This window comes from Arachis ipaensis, chromosome B6 (genome assembly GCF_059453495.1).
Source record: "Arachis ipaensis isolate K30076 ecotype BB chromosome B6, ASM5945349v1, whole genome shotgun sequence".
Taxonomy (NCBI): domain Eukaryota; kingdom Viridiplantae; phylum Streptophyta; class Magnoliopsida; order Fabales; family Fabaceae; genus Arachis; species Arachis ipaensis.
In genome coordinates, this window is record NC_142441.1 from 16,302,157 (window position 1) to 16,324,180 (window position 22,024).

Here is a 22,024-nt window from a genome sequence, read left to right on the forward strand (position 1 = left end):
TGATATAAGGTTTGTGCTTATTTTACTCTAGGTTCTCTTTAGAGTAAGAGGTCTAGTTTGCATCTTTGGTTTGGCCAATCAAAATAAATTTGTGACTATTTTTATCATAGTGAGGTTCATAGTGGGGTTGCTAATCTAATCAAAATTAGTGAATCTAAACTATGTACTCATTGCTCAAACACACTGTTGGGTTAATAACTTTTTTTTCACCAAAGATAGGAGACTCGAATCCGCAATCTCTTAATTAAGTATGGAAAGACTATGCCATTTGAGCTATAATTCATTGACTGTTGGGTTAATAACTTAATATCATATATCATACCATGTCTATATATAATAAGGAACTTATATTCAAACTTTCACCATGATATATATTATTTAATTACTAGTAGTATTATTGCCTATCCATGTTATCATCATCCTTTCAATTATGATTGTGTGTTTCAAAGTTCATAAACGCTTGAATCTTTTGGAGGTGTGTTAGCAAACTTCCAAGATAACTTGCCATGCCCTTCATTGTAGTGCTGAATTCCTGCTATATCATCAACTGGAATTGCTTCCGAAATTTCCCTTAGCTCCTTCTCAGTAAATTTCACCGACAAAGCACCTATGTTTTCATCCAAGTTCTTGATTTTAGTAGTTCCTGTAAAACTCTACCTCCATCAATATAATTATTATCTCATCACCAGAACGAGTTTATATCTAAATTAAACAATTGATGATACCAGGAATAGGCACAACATCATTGCCTTGTTGGAGTACCCATGCTAATGCCAACTGAGGAGTGGTGCACTCATACTTCTTTGCAAGGCTTTCTATTCTCTTATATATCCTCTTGTTCTTCTCTATGTTCTCTGCTTGGTACCGAGGATGAGCACTCTAAAATGTTAAATAAATAACTAGAAATCAAACAATCAGATAATTTTTCTTGTTGAAAAATCAATAGTCTAATAATGTACTTTACTCTTGATGACTAATTTTAAATTAGAAAAGTAAAATGGTTGACATCACCCTAAACCAAAGTCACAAATTGAACTAGTTCAGTGTTCCTTCTAGTAGGATTAAGAATTATTCCTAGCTGTTTATTAATTTATTTATCACAACCTAATGACAAATTAAAATCAAGCATGCATAATGATCAAATATGGTACCAAGGAGCTAACAGAAGGTAAAGTTTCGACAACTCCTTTTCCACCAAAAAAGCCACGACCAAGAGGGCTATAAGACACAATTCCAATACCAAGTTTCCTGTACTAAAACAAGAATAAAGATTAAAGACTAAAAGAAAAGTGTAGTCACATAGCGACATAGTTTCAAGTAGGAGGTTAATAAAAAAATGAGTAATTACCCAAATCAGTCCCCGAAGATTTTAGAATCGGACATTTTAATCCCCAAGGAAAATTAATACACGGATCAGTCCTCAAGGTTTTACTCCGGCAGACAAATCAGTTCCCATTCATTTTCCGGCAGAGTAATTACCCAGATCAGTCCCCAAAGATTTTAAAAACGGACATTTTAGTCCCCACGAAAAACTAATGTACAAATCAATCCCCAACTTTTCTCTCTGTTAGACATAATAGTCCCCCGTCCAAAATTAAAATAAAATAAAATAATTATTATTATTAATTGCACAATAATATTGTACTATATTTTTTGTATTTTTTAGACAAAAATAATGATAAATTTATTCATTAAATTCTTATATATATATATATATATATAGTCACTCAACAACAACAATAATAATAATAATAAAATTATTAGAAATTATTTTACAAGAAATTCAAAATTAAAATCATTTGATATTTTTGTACTTAATATAATCAAAAGATGTCCTATGTAAAAAAAATTATATATGTTTATATTAAAAAATATGTATCAAAACAAAATATTTTAATTTGAATTTATATTAAATACATATTTTTTTAATACAAACATATTTTTTAAAATAGTACATCTTTTGATTATATTAAATACAAAAATATCAAATGATTTTAACCTTGATTTTTTTAAAATAATCTCTAATAATTTTATTTATTATTATTATTATTAATTACATAATAATATTATACCATGATTTTTTGTATTTTCTAGATAAAAATAATGATAAATTTATTCATTAGATTCTTATATATGTATTTATATATATATAGTCACTCAATAATAATAATAATAATAATAATAATAATAATAATAATAATAATAATAATAATAATAATAATAATTAATAAAATTATTAGAGATTATTTTATAAGAAATTTAAGGTTAAAACCATTTGATATTTTTGTATTTAATATAATCAAAAGATGTACTATTTTAAAATATGTTTGTATTAAAAAAATATATATTTAATATAAATTCAAATTAAAATATTTTTTTAATACATATTTTTTAATATAAACATATATAATTTTTTTTACATAGGACATCTTTTGATTATATTAAATACAAAAATATCAAATGATTTTAACTTTGAATTTTTTGTAAAATAATATCTAATAATTTTATTATTATTATTATTATTATTATTATTATTATTGTTGTTGTTGTTGTTGTTGTTGTTGTTGTTGTTGTTGAGTGACTATATATATATATATAAGAATTTAATGAATAAATTTATCATTATTTTTGTCTAAAAAATACAAAAAATATAGTACAATATTTGTGTAATTAATAATAATAATTATTTTATTTTATTTTAATTTTGGACGGGGGACTATTATGTCTAACAGAGAGAAAAGTTGGGGATTGATTTGTACATTAATTTTTCTTGGGGATTAAAATATCTGTTTTTAAAATCTTTGGGGACTGATCTGGATAATTACTCTGCCGGAAAATGAACTGGGGACTAATTTGTCTGCCGGAGTAAAATCTTGGGGACTGATCCGTGTATTAATTTTCCTTGGGGACTAAAATCTCCGATTCTAAAATCCTCGGGGACTGATTTGGGTAATTACTCTAAAAAAATATAACCAAACTGAACTAAAGCTGAATCAAACCCTTTTAAATAAGGTGAATGCTACGTGCCTATCATTTTGTATTTAAGGCTGCGTTTGTTTATAGAAACAGGACACTGAGACAGGACACAGAAATACAACATCGTATTTGGCAGAAGTGACATGGACAGAGACAATGTGTCCAGAGATACTGAATTAATGTATTTTGTGTTCATCTTGATAGTAAGGACATAGAGACACTAACAAGGGACACAACTTATTTTTCATTTTTTCTTTCGTTATTTTTGTTAATTTTTTATAATTATATTTTTTTATTATTATATTTTTCATCTCAAATTTTTTGAATAAAAAAAAATGAGAATAAATTAGATTTTTATAATTTGTTTTAGTTTTTTTTTTTACCAAAGATAGGAGACTCGAACCCGCAACCTCTTAATTGAGTATGAGGAGACTATGTCATTTGAGCTATAACTCGTTGGCTTTTAGTTTATCACCAAACAAAATACAAGAATATAAAATTTTTTCTCTTATCTCTTGTGTCTTGTTCTCAGTGTCTTGTCCTGTTCTGTCATGAGAAATAAACGCAGCCTAAGTTACTAAAAAAAGTAAATAAATAATATTTAATAAATTTTACATGATTTATTTTTTATTTTAAATATTTTATTTTTTACTTTAAAAGGGAACTTAGACAATTTAGACACCATAACAAAGACACCGTAAAACTCACCTTTAAATAAATCAATATTTTCAAGTAAAACATTGAAGTGATACCAAAGTCTTTTTCTCTCACAAAATTCGTAGTTTGTTTTTCTAGTATGGTTTCGTTTAAGGGCAGTGCTACGGTGATGAAATGAAGAATTTTCTTTACATGCTGAAACAAGGTGGAGTGCATGGATATTGGACACGTGTAAAGATGTTTTCCAAGACAAAACAAATCTGACGGAACCAGAGGAACAACAGACTTTAACTTGTCAAAGTGATTAATAAGTTAGGTAATAGATTATGTTAATTAATGTGGTTAAATGTTTGGGCCAATTTGATTTGAAGCCCAAAAATTTTTTTTGAAGCTGTGTTATTCGTTGAAGCTGTGTTATTCGTTGAACACCGAGTAAAATTGCGTGTGTCAGTCGCCCAACCCAGTTCTCGTCACCCACAGAAAAACGTCTATAAATAATTAATTTTTTCGGTCAAGATAAAATCGAACGCTATTTACTAATTTTCTTCTTTAACCGTAGATATTTTCCAATATTAGCATCTTATACAATATTTTTTTTTTCACATTGTAAAATTAATTATTATAATTCTTGGTCATTGTTTATTATTCTAATTTATTATAATATGTATTATTGTTTCTAATGAAATTGATAAATTAAGTCAAAAATTAACCCTAAATAATAATAAAAACCTAATTAGTAAAAACCTGGAATCCAAAACAGTAAACAAATTAGGATTATTGATAGTATTCATAGAAACTGCAAAAATATATTATTTTATATATTACTTTTAATTTAATAAATAAATATTAACTTTTATTAAAAAAATTATAACAAACTAAAAAATATTTTTATAAAAAATATCATATAAAATAAATACTAAAAGAAGTATTAAAAATGATTAAATATACTTAAAAATAATATTATAATTTTTTAGTAATTTACTAATTATCTATCTAAAAGTGATTTTAACCAATATTATTCAAACAATTTCATTTTATCAAAATTAATTTTAATATAGAATTGCCAAACATAGATTATGTTGGCACAAAATCACTTATCTTCGAAATCAGTTTTACAAAATCACTTTCTTTCAAATTTCAGTTTAACCAACTCTAATCCAAACACACACTTTGTCGTTCGGTTTATTCGTTAGAAGATTCGACAAGTTTGACTAAGTTATCGTTTAATAGTTCTTAACTGTTAATTTCACATGAACACAACTTCTTTAAACTGTTCCTGTGTAATAAATATATTATCACTACTTAGAATTTTGATCAGAGTCACTATCATTTCCATAATTTTAGCGGGTCCATAAGTGTTTATGATTATATAGTTTCGAGTAGGGCAATGCTACGGCGGTGATGAAGTTATTCTTCATCAGCTGCTGAAGCGATGTCGATGAGCTATCTGGCTGAGGCGTGTGACGTTGTTGTATATGATTTTAGGTTAAGAGTTAGGAATATTGTAAATGATTTAGGATTTCAGAACTAGAATTCAGGATTTACAATTTATAGATTATCGTATGGGCAGTGCTACGGTGATGAAATGAAGAATTTTCTTTACATGCTGAAACAAGGTGGAGTGCATGGATATTGGACACGTGTAAAGATGTTTCCCAAGACAAAACAAATCTGACGGAACCAGAGGAACAACAGACTTTAACTTGTCAAAGTGATTAATAAGTTAGGTAATAGATTATGTTAATTAATGTGGTTAAATGTTTGGGCCAATTTGATTTGAAGCCCAAAAATTTTTTTTGAAGCTGTGTTATTCGTTGAAGCTGTGTTATTCGTTGAACACCGAGTAAAATTGCGTGTGTCAGTCGCCCAACCCAGTTCTCGTCACCCACAGGAAAACGTCTATAAATAATTAATTTTTTCGGTCAAGATAAAATCGAACGCTATTTACTAATTTTCTTCTTTAACCGTAGATATTTTCCAATATTAGCATCTTATACAATATTTTTTTTTTCACATTGTAAAATTAATTATTATAATTCTTGGTCATTGTTTATTATTCTAATTTGTTATAATATGTATTATTGTTTCTAATGAAATTGATAAATTAAGTCAAAAATTAACCCTAAATAATAATAAAAACCTAATTAGTAAAAACCCGGAATCCAAAACAGTAAACAAATTAGGATTATTGATAGTATTCATAGAAACTGCAAAAATATATTATTTTATATATTACTTTTAATTTAATAAATAAATATTAACTTTTATTAAAAAAATTATAACAAACTAAAAAATATTTTTATAAAAAATATCATATAAAATAAATACTAAAAGAAGTATTAAAAATGATTAAATATACTTAAAAATAATATTATAATTTTTTAGTAATTTACTAATTATCTATCTAAAAGTGATTTTAACCAATATTATTCAAACAATTTCATTTTATCAAAATTAATTTTAATATAGAATTGCCAAACATAGATTATGTTGGCACAAAATCACTTATCTTCGAAATCAGTTTTACAAAATCACTTTCTTTCAAATTTCAGTTTAACCAACTCTAATCCAAACACACACTTTGTCGTTCGGTTTATTCGTTAGAAGATTCGACAAGTTTGACTAAGTTATCGTTTAATAGTTCTTAACTGTTAATTTCACATGAACACAACTTCTTTAAACTGTTCCTGTGTAATAAATATATTATCACTACTTAGAATTTTGATCAGAGTCACTATCATTTCCATAATTTTAGCGGGTCCATAAGTGTTTATGATTATATAGTTTCGAGTAGGGCAATGCTACGGCGGTGATGAAGTTATTCTTCATCAGCTGCTGAAGCGATGTCGATGAGCTATCTGGCTGAGGCGTGTGACGTTGTTGTATATGATTTTAGGTTAAGAGTTAGGAATATTGTAAATGATTTAGGATTTCAGAACTAGAATTCAGGATTTACAATTTATAGATTATCGTATATATCGAGTTTAGACTTTATTAGATTATGATTTACCATTTATGGTGTTAGGGTTTCGATTTTAGGTTAAAAGGTTAAGGATTTTATATTTAAACTTAAGAGTTTAATGAAACTGATTGAATGTTTAGGATTTAGGATTCAAGATTTAGAGAAATTACTGTTAAGAGAGAGTTTAGAATTTATACTTTAGGATTTAAGTTTGACAGTGAAATTCAGAGTTTAGTGTTTAAGGTCAAAATTTAAAAATTGACAAGATTTAAGATTGTAAATAGTTAAAAAAATATGACATTGATTTAAAGAAATAATTCTTTCAATTAAAATGTACGTAGGTGTTCATTAAACTGATACATCTAATGATTATCATATATCTTACAGGCATTTTTTAAATAGCTAGAATTCTTATTATAACTATTAAAAATACTTTCTAATTCGCTTATAAAAGAAGGATCATTAAAAATCTTCAAAAATTAATTTTGAATATTAAAATATATGGATTTACAATTTTTTTAGCTATTGTTGTCCTAACTATAAGAATTTTATTAGATACAAAATTTCTAATGTTCCTAACACCGACTAATAAATAATCAACATTTTATATTATATATATATAATGTGAATAAATTATTTTTATTACTAAATTTAATTATTATTTTTTTTTAGGTTTCTCATAAATTATTAGATTAATTTAGTTGAACTTATTTACTAATTAAAATTATTCAACTTTCAAAATAAAAAAAAAGAAAACTTTTTCCATATGTTAATTTTAATTCGAAAAAATTTTTAGTTTAATTTTGCTTCACACATTTCATTTTTGAATTATATAATTCTCTTTCTATAAATAAAACCAAATATCATTTTATTAAAAAAGTGTTTCCATATATATCTTCATTTATTTTGTTTTCGGTTTTTTTACTCATCACGTGTCCTAAAAAATCCTCTCATGCACAAAAATTTTAACATATCAGATATACCATACAAACAAAAGAATATTACAATATTCATTCCTTACTCTATAACCCAACAAAAAGCCCAATCAAAACAAAAATTTCACCAACAAAATGCCAAAAAGCTCAATAACTAACACACCTTAATTAACCAATAATTAAACTCTCCTAATTACCTCACTCTAGACAAAACTCCTGCCTAGTCAGTCACCGCTAGCAGACACTGTCTGCGCGTGTAGTCACGCAAACCCATGTGTCACACAATGGGCTACACCACGCAGTTTCCTTTCCTGAGGAAAAAAAATCACTTCTTCATGCTAGCATTGGCCTGATACATGGGTTTGCTAGCATGAAGAAGTGATTTTTTTTCCTCAGGAAAGGAAACTGCGTGGTGTAGCCCATTGTGTGACACATGGGTTTGCGTGACTACACGCGCAGACAGTGTCTGCTAGCGGTGACTGACTAGGCAGGAGTTTTGTCTAGAGTGAGGTAATTAGGAGAGTTTAATTATTGGTTAATTAAGGTGTGTTAGTTATTGAGCTTTTTGGCATTTTGTTGGTGAAATTTTTGTTTTGATTGGGCTTTTTGTTGGGTTATAGAGTAAGGAATGAATATTGTAATATTCTTTTGTTTGTATGGTATATCTGATATGTTAAAATTTTTGTGCATGAGAGGATTTTTTAGGACACGTGATGAGTAAAAAAACCGAAAACAAAATAAATGAAGATATATATGGAAACACTTTTTTAATAAAATGATATTTAGTTTTATTTATAGAAAGAGAATTATATAATTCAAAAATGAAATGTGTGAAGCAAAATTAAACTAAAAATTTTTTCGAATTAAAATTAACATATGGAAAAAGTTTTCTTTTTTTTTTATTTTAAAAGTTGAATAATTTTAATTAGTAAATAAGTTCAACTAAATTAATCTAATAATTTATGAGAAACCTAAAAAAAAATAATAATTAAATTTAGTAATAAAAATAATTTATTCACATTATATATATATAATATAAAATGTTGATTATTTATTAGTCGGTGTTAGGAACATTAGAAATTTTGTATCTAATAAAATTCTTATAGTTAGGACAACAATAGCTAAAAAAATTGTAAATCCATATATTTTAATATTCAAAATTAATTTTTGAAGATTTTTAATGATCCTTCTTTTATAAGCGAATTAGAAAGTATTTTTAATAGTTATAATAAGAATTCTAGCTATTTAAAAAATGCCTGTAAGATATATGATAATCATTAGATGTATCAGTTTAAAGAACACCTACGTACATTTTAATTGAAAGAATTATTTCTTTAAATCAATGTCATATTTTTTTAACTATTTACAATCTTAAATCTTGTCAATTTTTAAATTTTGACCTTAAACACTAAACTCTGAATTTCACTGTCAAACTTAAATCCTAAAGTATAAATTCTAAACTCTCTCTTAACAGTAATTTCTCTAAATCTTGAATCCTAAATCCTAAACATTCAATCAGTTTCATTAAACTCTTAAGTTTAAATATAAAATCCTTAACCTTTTAACCTAAAATCGAAACCCTAACACCATAAATGGTAAATCATAATCTAATAAAGTCTAAACTCGATATATACGATAATCTATAAATTGTAAATCCTGAATTCTAGTTCTGAAATCCTAAATCATTTACAATATTCCTAACTCTTAACCTAAAATCATATACAACAACGTCACACGCCTCAGCCAGATAGCTCATCGACATCGCTTCAGCAGCTGATGAAGAATAACTTCATCACCGCCGTAGCATTGCCCTACTCGAAACTATATAATCATAAACACTTATGGACCCGCTAAAATTATGGAAATGATAGTGACTCTGATCAAAATTCTAAGTAGTGATAATATATTTATTACACAGGAACAGTTTAAAGAAGTTGTGTTCATGTGAAATTAACAGTTAAGAACTATTAAACGATAACTTAGTCAAACTTGTCGAATCTTCTAACGAATAAACCGAACGACAAAGTGTGTGTTTGGATTAGAGTTGGTTAAACTGAAATTTGAAAGAAAGTGATTTTGTAAAACTGATTTCGAAGATAAGTGATTTTGTGCCAACATAATCTATGTTTGGCAATTCTATATTAAAATTAATTTTGATAAAATGAAATTGTTTGAATAATATTGGTTAAAATCACTTTTAGATAGATAATTAGTAAATTACTAAAAAATTATAATATTATTTTTAAGTATATTTAATCATTTTTAATACTTCTTTTAGTATTTATTTTATATGATATTTTTTATAAAAATATTTTTTAGTTTGTTATAATTTTTTTAATAAAAGTTAATATTTATTTATTAAATTAAAAGTAATATATAAAATAATATATTTTTGCAGTTTCTATGAATACTATCAATAATCCTAATTTGTTTACTGTTTTGGATTCCAGGTTTTTACTAATTAGGTTTTTATTATTATTTAGGGTTAATTTTTGACTTAATTTATCAATTTCATTAGAAACAATAATACATATTATAACAAATTAGAATAATAAACAATGACCAAGAATTATAATAATTAATTTTACAATGTGAAAAAAAAAATATTGTATAAGATGCTAATATTGGAAAATATCTACGGTTAAAGAAGAAAATTAGTAAATAGCGTTCGATTTTATCTTGACCGAAAAAATTAATTATTTATAGACGTTTTCCTGTGGGTGACGAGAACTGGGTTGGGCGACTGACACACGCAATTTTACTCGGTGTTCAACGAATAACACAGCTTCAACGAATAACACAGCTTCAAAAAAAATTTTTGGGCTTCAAATCAAATTGGCCCAAACATTTAACCACATTAATTAACATAATCTATTACCTAACTTATTAATCACTTTGACAAGTTAAAGTCTGTTGTTCCTCTGGTTCCGTCAGATTTGTTTTGTCTTGGGAAACATCTTTACACGTGTCCAATATCCATGCACTCCACCTTGTTTCAGCATGTAAAGAAAATTCTTCATTTCATCACCGTAGCACTGCCCTTCGTTTAAAACCAAATAGAACTCGTTTCGCTAAATCATATCTTCTCTCTCCTCAAACTGCTTCAGCACCGGCCGAATGGCCGGACCGTACCAACCGTCCGCACTAACAGCGTCACTCGGCCGGCAAAGGCTAGAGCCTCCGAGAGCTCGGTCCACCACTACCTATTTTGGCTGACCACGTTGGCTAAATGCGGTTAAAAACCTTTTTCAATATATAAATTAGTTTAAACTCGTTTTTAAAATTAAATTGCTTTTATTTTTATGTGTGTCCGTATCATATTATAATTTATTATTTTTATTCAATATTTTGTGTCATAAATTTAATTTTTTTTAACTTACATTTTTTAATATTGTTGATTTAAATGTTGATAAAAAATAATAAATTCTGCTAGTTTTGTAGTGTTAGTAAAAAAAATACATTATAAATACTCTATTTAAAAGTAGCTTATATATCTAAAAAATAGTGTTTATTATATCGGTTCTGCTACGTTACCAACAGCATATCTGTCAACTTCTGCCAACTCTTATTTATAATTGTGTTTTATAGAAGTGTGTTCGTATATGTGTCTAATAAAAATGTCTTTTTTATAGCTGTGTTTAATAGAAGTGTCTTTATAAATATATTTTCTGGATGTGTCTCTTTATATATGTATTTAAAATATATTAATTATTAGACACATCCACGAACATACTTCCATGAAACACAATTATAAATCAGAGTTGGCAGAAGTTGGCAGATAATATGTTGGTACCCTATACTTTTTCTTATTATATTTGTTTAAGTAGAGTCCTAAGGTTGCGTTTGGAATGGAGATTAATACTGAAAAATAAAGATTAAATTAAGTTTTTATATTGTATTTGGTGTAAAATATACCGAACTAAATCATATCTTTAAGATAAATATGAGAAGAATGTTAGAGGATTAGTCATTTTTTAGTCATCAATATTTAAAAATATGGGATAAAATATGTTGTTAAATTTTTAGATTAAAAGAATTAAGTTGATGGCTAAATAACGACCAAAAATAATAGATTCTGATGATCTCCTAATATTTTTCTAAATATAGAAATTAAGGGGTAGATTTAAAATTTAAAAATTAAATAAAAATATTTTTTAAAAAATATTATTAAAATTTTTATTTTTGTGTCCAAAAATTTCAATCTTCTAAGTGTGTATTTTAATTTTTTGACCACCAAATATATTGTTAAATCATCTTCAATAGAAAACTCATCTTGGTCTCTATTTATGGCCCACTAGTTATAAAAAGTAACTCTACATCAGTTTTTGTGTCATAAACAGTAAATAAGAACTCAAAACATCTCTTTCTTCTTCTTCTTCATTAGGAGGAACTAACTTTACTTCCTATTGTGATCTCACTTAATTAATTAAATTAAAATTAATTTAGTTACTATTTTTTGCAATAATATTATTAAAATGTGTAAATTCAAAAATAATTTACTATTAAAATATCAAAAATACTATTTATACACCAAAATCAGCTACTAAAATCAGTCATTAATGTATTTGTGTATAAATACATGTGTGGTTTAATTTATTTTCAATGCGTATCTATATTCCAACATGTATTTTATACTGGTGGTTGACTTTGGTAGCTGCTTTTGGTATACATATAACATTACTCTAAAAATATTAATATTAAAAAAAAATAACTTCGTATATAATAATAGTGCACAATATATAATTCGAGATTACACTAATTTATAAAATTACGGAATATAAAAAAAGAAAGCATAATAAAGCTCTATAGTTGATGATAAGTATTATAAAATTGTCATATATATTCAATTAAGTCTTCTTTTAACTATTGATATTGCTGTTTATTTTAAAATTGGACATTTTTTTTAAAAAAATTGATAATGCAGTGCAAAATCTTTCTCTCTTAACTAAAATAATTAATATAAATTATTAATTAAATAGAGATATAATTATTTAATTATTTATTATTTAAATAATTTATTAAATAATTAATATAAATTAAATAAAAATATAATTATTTATTTTTATAATATCTTGTCACGCGACAAATTATTATTAGATAAAGAAAGATATTCTCTTCTTTTAAAAAATATGTAGGACTCTCTTTTCTTCTTTTTCAATAATTAGCACGTTTTTTTTTAAAATAATATAATTAGATATCTTTTAAATTCTATCATCTAATATTTTAAAAGAAAAAAATTAAAAAATAAATAACTTTTTATAAAAAATAAATATTTAAATTAATTAAATAATATTATTTAAATAGGACCCACTAAAGACTGAAAATTTGAAAAACAAAATAGATTATGGTTCTCAAAAATAGGACCTCATATTTTGGCCGTCGAGTTGTACTTAAGTCTCAACTAAAACTAACCTGCAAAGAGAACAACAAACTAAAACTCTAACAACAAACTCTACCTAAGAGAACAACTAAAACTAACCTGCAAAGAGGAACTATTTCGTCCTCGATGTCTCGAGTCCAAAGAGACCACTCTATTTGAACTGCGGTAATAGGATGAACAGCATGCGCTCTCCTTATTGTATCACTGCTGGCTTCAGATAACCCTATATATTTCACTTTTTTCTCCTCAACGAGTTTCTTAAGTTCGCCCATCTATTCATACACCAAAGTTATTCAGATATCAGAATGTATCAAGCTAAGTGATGATCAATTAATATTTTTGAAATGAAAATCATGATGAGTTACTGTTTGTTCTATAGGCACGGATGTGTCGACTCTATGCTGATAATAGAGATCAATGTATTCAACGTCAAGGCGTTTCAAGCTGGCTTCACAACATGACCGCACATAGTCTGGTGTACCCTTGACATGCAAATTAGCAAAGTCTAACTTTAAAACGCCGAACTTTGTTGCTATCTGAATCTTGTCCCTAGGCAACTGCTTCAAAGCCTGGTACATATATGGTGTTCAGAAGAAACAATGACTTTATTAGTTCTAATTGCAGCAAATAAATGAAAGAGAGAAAGATAGAATAGTTACCTTGGCTAGCAAGAGTTCGTTAGCATTAGCACCATAGACATCAGCAGTGTCAAAAAAAGTGATGCCTTTATTGAATGCATGCTTAACGACGGTGATGCCTTGGTCTTCTGGAAGAGGATGATTGTAAGTTCCAGTAAGGCCCATACACCCCAGTCCCAACTTTGAAACCTGTTAATAATTAAATAACAAATAATATAATATGCTATAATTGAGGCTAAGGCATTGTTATTGGCTTGCATGCATATAATAAGATTATTTACCACAAGGCCTTGGGAACCAAGGTTGACAGTAGGAATTCTCTGTGGTTCTGCCATTTTGGTGAAACTGAATCATCGTTATGGAATATATATAGAAGGATATTTTCCTTGAGGAATGAATGGTTCACGACATTTAATTTGTTACGATCATATACACAGTAGTAGAGCACATTACATGGCAATCATCAATGGCGGCGCGCGTGTTTAAATGTTGGCCAAAATATATATCTTTGATAGTTATCCATGTAAAGAACGGATCCTTGGTGTTTGTGAGTTGTGAGTTGTTCTTTATCTTCACTTTTGAGATTAGAGGATGCAAACGAGACACGGGTGTTGATGATCCTTTTTTTTTTTTTCATTTTATTTAAAATATGCTGTTGTTTGAAGATGTTGGCCGGTGTTTGTGGGTTAAGAGATGTGGCACCCGTAGTTGTTTGTTTGGGAATTGTGTATTTTTGTCTTTGTCTAAGTTTCTATGATTTGTGACATGATATATGAATAGGAAAAGTCTAGGTCCAGCAACTTTTATATTTTCTTACTAGCACTTAACTATCAAAATAAAAGTGATAGATCTCCTACTATTAGATACAATTAGATATAATCTCACACCATTAAAAACATTATTAATGACCAATTAATAATTACAAAACACCAAAATTGTTGACCCCTAACATTCCTCATATGAATAATGTTGGATAATTATATTTTTTTAATATTAAGTTTATCGTAAATTTTAGATTTTAAATCATAATCATTAAATTTTAAATTATACACTTATAAGATTAAAATTGGTTAATATTAGTTAACTAAAAGTTGGTTCTCTTTATTTTTTATTTTAATCAACAAAATAATAATAGGAAAAAGATAAATCTTATGAGCTAACATTTTTTATCAATATTAGCTAATATACACTTGACTAACATTTTATTTTTATATAATCATGTTAGGTGTATATTAAAATTAGTTCGTTACAAAAAAATACTAAAATTAATTACTAGCATAAATTATATATTAAAATATAAATATATATTAAAAATAAATTAAATAACACATGTATGTAAATATATGATAACTTTTTTAGTAGTTAATTCAAATTAATTGAATATGAATTAAGCCCATAATAAATCGAAGTGATTGAATTTGATTTACACGCAATGTATGCTAGCAGAATATCAAATCTACTTATTTCGAATTACCTTCACCAAATTTCTAACTCCCTAATGCCAAATCTAAAGAGAAGTGAACCAAAAAAATAACAATATTCAAACTGTACAAATAAAAGACGACCCAAATCGTATCTATCAGTTGGACAGCATTGTCCATATTACTGGTTTCATCTATGAAGAGATTAGTGATTGAATTTTTTTTTAAAAAAATAAATAATTTTTTGTGATACTAAGTCGTTTATAATTTTATTATATGCATTTTTAGAATTCTTAAACTACAAATAATAGTTAGAACAGTGATTTAAATTGCTTGTTAGAATTTTGAAAGTACAAATGAAAGGTAGAGAAGTGATAAGCAATGGTTAGTTAGAGTAGTAATTAACTAGGTTAAATTTTTTTTTGGAGTTTGGGTTAATCTAATTTAAATTTGGAATGTTAGATTAAATAGACTGTAGAAATTTGATAAAGATTTAATTTAATTTAATTTTTTTAAAATTTAATTTAATTATTAAACATTAGATTAACGAAGCAGTAATTTAATTGAATTTTAATTTATTTAAAATTAATTTAAAATAATCCTTAAATGTTAGAGTTTGTTAATATAATTTAACTTAGTTGAATTTTATAATTTACGTCTTAAATATTAGATTAACTATGTATAGTTAAAAATTAATTTAATATGGTTTAATGCTTAATTAAATGATTGAATGTTAAGTTATCTATGTTTAGAGTTACAATATAATTTATATTAAAGTTTATTTTTAATAGAATTGTCCACTTTAGGTGATTTTTGATATAATTTGGATATGATTTTCTTGAAAACGGTCTACATTACTTAATGGTCTTTTGGGAATTGGCTTGTTAATTGTCATGGTTCTAAGAAATTTTTTTTCATCATCATGCAACCCACTGATGTATCACCAGTATAAGGAGACAGTTTGGTATGTCCCTAGACAATAGGATCATGCTGTATCTGCAGATGGCCGAATTACTGCATCTTGCGAAGTTCAATGACTACTGGTTTAAATTGGATGAATCATTGATCATTGCATTTGTCGAGTGATGGTGGCCTGAGATGTATACCTTCCATATGCCATTCAGAGAGTGCATGGTTATGCTACACGATGTTGCGTACTAGCTAGACCTCTTCTATGACGTACAGTACATCAGCGAATGTCTGACGAACTTCGAGTAGTACATTGATGGCAGCCGACCTGCATAGGATTGGTTCCATGTTATTATGGGTGTGTTGCCTTCGGCGGACTGCATCAATAAGTTCACTGTGAAGTGCATTTGGATGCAGGAGACATCCAGATACCTTCCCTAGGATGCAGACGAGGAACAGTCAAAAGGTATGCGAGGGTGTATATCATGATGCTATTATCCACACAGCTCTTCAGTGATAAGTCCAATACACGCATGCATATTCAGTGGCTACCATACGTAGCGAGATTAGAGGATATGGGTGGATACAGTTGGGAATCTGCCGTTCTCTCGTGGTTATACTGTTGCTTGTTCTATGTGACTAACAGGAATGTGGTTAGGTTGGCCCGTCCATTGCAGCTCGTGGTCTCCAGTCATGAATCTTCTAGCAATTCCCGAATTTTAGACTCGATGGGTTTGACGCTTTTCAATGGCCGTTGATTGGCGACGAGCTACTTATCGTTTATGGTTGTCATGTTTAGTAATATATATTAAAGATTATTGCCGTTGTTTATAACATGTTTTATATGTCAAGTGGTCCGATTATCAGTCAATATTGAGCGAAAACGGACCTAGAATCACACAGTAGAGATTTAGAATAGATTTATTCCGAATACGGGATGTGAGTGTTTTAACTTTTAAATTTATTTTGTTAAATTTTTTTTAACTATTTACTAGATGTAAATTGACCTGCAATATCCATTTCTCTTTATCCGTTCACGTAAATGTCATATAGCTTACTGGATGTCATTCAAGTGGTTCATCTCGAGATTTTAAAATTCCGACATATATATAACACTATAAAAAATTGTGACGACATTGATTTATTTTACTGTGATAGAATAGCATCAGGCGGATGGAGCCCCGAATTTCATTCGTTGCTAGCTGGATCTTGTGCCTAGGCAACTGCTTCAAAGCTTGGTATCTACGGTGGTCAGAAACAATGACTTAATTGGTTCTACAAGCTAAGACACAATTGGTGGTCAGAAACAATGACTTAATTGGTTTTACAAGCTAAGACACAATTGTTGTGATAAGAATGTTTTATCACATCTTATATGGATACCCATTCTCAAGGATGATTGTATTTAATATAGTTTGAAAAAGTAAAGTCTTGCACATGTATAAATAAGGGCATAGGCTGAGGCTTTTTACACAACAACAAACAATAAAATACTCTCTCTCTTTTACGTTGCAATACTTCTTTCTCTCTCTTTATATTTCTTAATTTTTGTTACCTCTTCTTTATTTATTTATTTAGTTATTTTATAACACGTTATCAGCACGAAGCTCTAACGAAGTTTTAGGAAGACTTCAGGTAACAAATTTTTATTATATCGAAACCCTTTCGTCTTGAATATAATGCTCTTGATATATCTGAAAATAATTATTACTAGATGTTAAAATCCATCTTGATTCAATGGATCTTGGAGATATCATTAAGGCTAAAAATAATGCATCCCAGAAGGATAAAGCCAAGGCCATGATTTTCCTTCATCGTCATCTTGACGTATGATTGAAAAATGAATATCCCACATTAAAAGATCCTGCAGATCTGTGGAAAGACCTTGAAGAAAGGTACAATAATGTGATATTTCCTCAAGCCCGATATGTTAGAGAAAACTTTCTTAACCTTCCATGCCTCGAATGTGCTCCTGCAGCAGCAATATCGAGAAAAAAATTTAAAAATATTTTGAGCTAATTTCTTGCCTTCTTATTGCTGGGCGCAATGAGTTACTCTTAAAAAATCATGAAACGCGCCCAGCTGGCGCCGTCCCATTTCCTGAAGTAAATGCGGCAAATTACCCCAGAAGAGGTAAATGGCAAGCTTTTAATAACAAGAAAAATTATGAAAGGAAAAGAAATTATGTTCAAAAGAGATGATTTCACTAGAAGTGGGATAAAAAAAGAAATTTTGGATAAAATAAATCAATAGAGGATAAGTGTTTCCGTTGTGGTGGAAAGGGCCATTGGTCACGTACCTGTCGTAACCCAAGGTACCTTGTCGATCTTTACCAAGTATCTTTAAAAAAGGATGACAAAGAAAAGGAAACAAATTTTTGTTTCAAATTATGAAAATTCCACCACTCATTATAATGTATCTAATTTCTTTGAGGATCCTAAAGGAAATATTGGCTATTTGATCAATGATGGAATAGTTTAATATGTGTGTTTGTTAAGTATTCATGTGAATAATTTTACTATACATGTACTTCTACTCATTTTATTATTATTATCATTTGTTTTTGAAGAAAAATGGCAAGGACATATTCTGAAGATATTTGCCTTGCGAATAGTACAAGTTCGCACACTATTCTTAAAAGTACTATATATTTTACCCATCTTGTGCCAAAAGAAAAATATGTTAATACTATTATTGGCTCAGACAATGTGATAGAAGGCTCCGGAAGAGCTATAATTTTGTTTCCCGGAGGAACAAAATTTATAATAAATAATGCACTATTATCTACCAAGTCTCTGAGGAACTTGTTGAGTTTCAAAGATATTCGTCGAAATGGATATCATATTGAAACAATGAATGAGGAAAATCATGAGTATTTATGTATCACAACTCATGATTTAAATAAAAAGGTTATATTAGAAAAGTTACCCTCACTTTCATTTGGATTGTATTATACCAAGATTAGTACAATTAAATCACATGCCATTGTAAACCAGAAGTTTACTAGCCCAAATGAATTCATAACTTGGCATGATAGATTGGATCATCCGGGAACAATCATGATGAGGAGAATTATTGAAAATTCTCATGGACATTCACTAAAGAACCAGAAGATTCTTAAATCTAGTGAATTTTGTTGTGCTGCATGTTCTCAAGGGAAGTTAATTTTAAGGCCATCACCAGTAAAGATTGAATTTGAGTCCCATTAATTCCTAGAAAGGATTCAAGGTGATATATGTGGACCTATTCATCCACCATGTGGATCTTTTAGATATTTTATGGCCCTAATAGACGCAACTTCGATATGGTCACATGCGTGCTTATTATCTTCTCGCAACATGGCGTTTGCGAGAGTACTGGCTCAAATTATTCGATTAAAAACACAATTTCTAGAAAATCCAATCAAAGTAATTCGTCTTGATAATGCTGGTGAATTTACTTCCCAAGCTTTTGATGCTTGTTGTATGGCTAATGGAATAAGTGTTGAACATCCAATAGCTTATGTTCACACACAAAATGAGTTAGCAGAATCACTTATTAAGCGCCTCCAATTAATTGCTAGACCCTTGCTTATGAGAACAAATCTCCCAACCTTGGTTTGGGGGCATGCTATTTTACATGCCGCAGCACTTATTCGTTTGAGGCCAACGAGTTACCATCAGTTCTCTCCTATGCAATTAGCTTTTGGCCAGCAGCCAAATGTTTTCCATTTAAGAATATTTGGGTGTGCGATATATGTTCCCATTGCACCACCTAATCGTACCAAAATGGGACCCGAAAGAAAATTGGAGATATATGTTGGATACAATTCTCCCTCTATAGTGAGGTATCTTGAGATACAAACGGGAGATGTATTTAAAGCCCGATTTGCGGATTGTCATTTTGATGAATCAAAATTTCCAACATTAAGGGGAGAGAATAAGCTTCCTGAAAAGGAACTTAATTGTAATGCATCATCGTTGATGCATTTATATCCTCGATCAGGGTAATGTGAACTAGAAGTTCAAAAGATTATACATTTGCAAAGAATAGCAAACGAATTGCCTGATGCATTTTCTGATACAAAGAGGATAACCAAGTCGTATATACCAACGGAAAATGCCCCAATTCGAATTGATGTCCCAGTTGGACAAATTGCCACCGAAGCAAATACACGCCAGAAGTGTGGCAGGCCTGTCGGTTTCAAAGATAAAAGTCTTCGAAAGAGAAAAGAGGTAAATATTATTCCTGTTGAAAAAGACATAGTAAAGACACATGCAGTTGTCCAAAATTTTGATATAACGCTAGAAGAAATTTAGGTACCTGAAAATTGTGAAAATGACGAGATCTCGATAAACTATGTCTTTACAGGAGAGAAATGGGACTGAAATAAGACAATTGTCAATAAAATATTTGCATATAATGTTGCATTAAATATCATGCATGAAAGTAAGGATCTTGAGGCAAGATCAGTCGAAGAATTTTGACAAAGGAATGATTGGCCAAAATGGGAAGAAGCTATGAAGGCTGAATTAGACTCACTTGCAAAACGTGAAAAGGATGTGAAAAAGGATCAATTCTGTCCTAAAGAAGAGAATGAAGATATCCTTGGTCCTGAAGTACCATATCTTAGTGCCATTGGAGCGCTAATGTATCTTGCTAATAATATGCGACCTGACATATCATTCGCGGTGAATTTACTAGTAAGGTATAGTTCCTCTCTAACCAGAAGACATTGGAGTGGAATCAAGCAAATCTTTCGATATCTTCATGGAATAGTTGATATGGGATTGTTTTATCCCTATGGATCCAAGTCACAACTAGTTGGCTATGTAGATGTCGGATACTTGTCTGATCCACATAAAGGGAGATCTAAAACAAGATACCTGTTCACATATGGTGGTACAACTATATCATGGAGGTCCACGAAACAGACGATAGCAGCAACCTCCTCTAATCATGCTGAAATACTAGCGATTCATGAAGCTAGTCGCGAGTGTTTTTCGCTGAGAAGTCTGGTTCAATATATTCTGTCATCATGTGGATTGATTGACCATAACATAGATCCAACTGTCCTGTTTGAAGATAATACAGCATGTATTGCTTAACTTAAACGCGGATATATCAAAGGTGATAGAACAAAGCATATTTCTCCCAAATTCTTCTTCACTCATGATCTTCAAAATCAAAGAACAATTGATGTCCAACAGATCCGCTCAAGTGACAATCTAGCAGATTTATTTACAAAGTCACTTCCAAAATCCTCTTTTGAAAGATTGGTACATGAGATTGAGATGCGCCGATTCCGAGACATTAAATGATGTCAACAAGAGGGGGAGACTGTTCTCTTTTTTCCTTGATCAGGTTTTTTTCCCATTGGGTTTTTCTTGATAATGTTTTTAATGAGGCAGTCCCCATCACAAAGGATATTGTACTCTTTTTCCTTCACTAAAGTTTTTTTTCCATTGGGTTTTCTTTAGTAAGGTTTTAATGAGGCAATAATCCTAAATGGTCATCCAAGGGGGAGTGTTGTAATAAGAATGCTTTATCACATCTTATGTGGATGCCCATTCTCAAGGATGATTGTATTTAATATAATTTGAAAAAGTAAAGTCTTGCACATGTATAAATAGGAACATAGCCTGAGACTTTTTGCACAACAACAAACAATAAAATATTCTCTCTCTTTTACGTTGCAATACTTCTTTCTCTTTCTTTATATTTATTAATTTTTGTTACCTCTTCTTTATTTATTAATTTTTGTTACCTCGCCTTATATTGTTGCTATTGTATATGTTATATTATCATATCAACAATAATTGTAATCACAATCATAAATATAAGGCGAGTTTAAAGTGGTAACAACTTTAAAAAGACGTGACTATATGAATACTTTTGTTAGTAAAAAGTTTGTCCTTGAGAAAAAATCGTCGCCATAAATATAAATAATAGAAAAAGTATATGGAACCATACAACTCCAAATCGGCAAAAAATGAAACAACTTAATAAATTATAAATATAGTAATCAGTTTTATTTATTTATGATTTAAAATATTGGTTATTAAATGTTTCACTATATTAAAATTAGGAGGAGATACGTTGAGTATCATTGCAACGTGAATCACGGAAACTGATTCAATTAGCTTCCATCTTTTTACCCTTATTCG

General features: G+C 28.8%; 1 protein-coding gene across 2 annotated transcripts; it reads right to left on the minus strand.

The window, feature by feature from the left end:
• Window positions 1-309: 309 nt before the first annotated feature.
• Window positions 310-14,080, minus strand: LOC148554726 (putative aldo-keto reductase 1). 2 transcript variants are annotated; one of them, XM_016349942.3, is made up of 7 exons: window positions 13,830-14,080; window positions 13,570-13,737; window positions 13,276-13,479; window positions 13,010-13,182; window positions 1,152-1,248; window positions 726-879; window positions 310-643 (listed from the first exon to the last, which is right to left on the minus strand). In XM_016349942.3, the coding sequence occupies exons 1-7, from the start codon at window positions 13,881-13,883 to the stop codon at window positions 444-446; spliced, it is 1,050 nt and encodes a 349-aa protein (XP_016205428.1). In that variant the 5' UTR covers window positions 13,884-14,080; the 3' UTR covers window positions 310-443. The 2 variants fall into 2 exon arrangements, with proteins under 2 accessions (XP_016205428.1, XP_088347341.1); XM_088491215.1 differs by having other exon boundaries at window positions 471-643; window positions 742-879.
• Between the last annotated feature and the right edge of the window lie 7,944 nt (window positions 14,081-22,024).

Excerpts from the sequence above, each read along its gene's own strand:
- LOC148554726 (XM_016349942.3), bottom strand. The coding sequence starts at position 13,883 with ATGGCAGAACCACAGAGAATTCCTACTGTCAACCTTGGTTCCCAAGGC. Across the intron at positions 1,249-13,009 it reads GAAATAGTTCCTCTTTGCAG|GAAACTTGGTATTGGAATTG; the intron begins GTTAGTTTTAGT and ends GTTTTAGTACAG. Across the intron at positions 644-725 it reads TGATGTTGTGCCTATTCCTG|GAACTACTAAAATCAAGAAC; the intron begins GTATCATCAATT and ends AGAGTTTTACAG.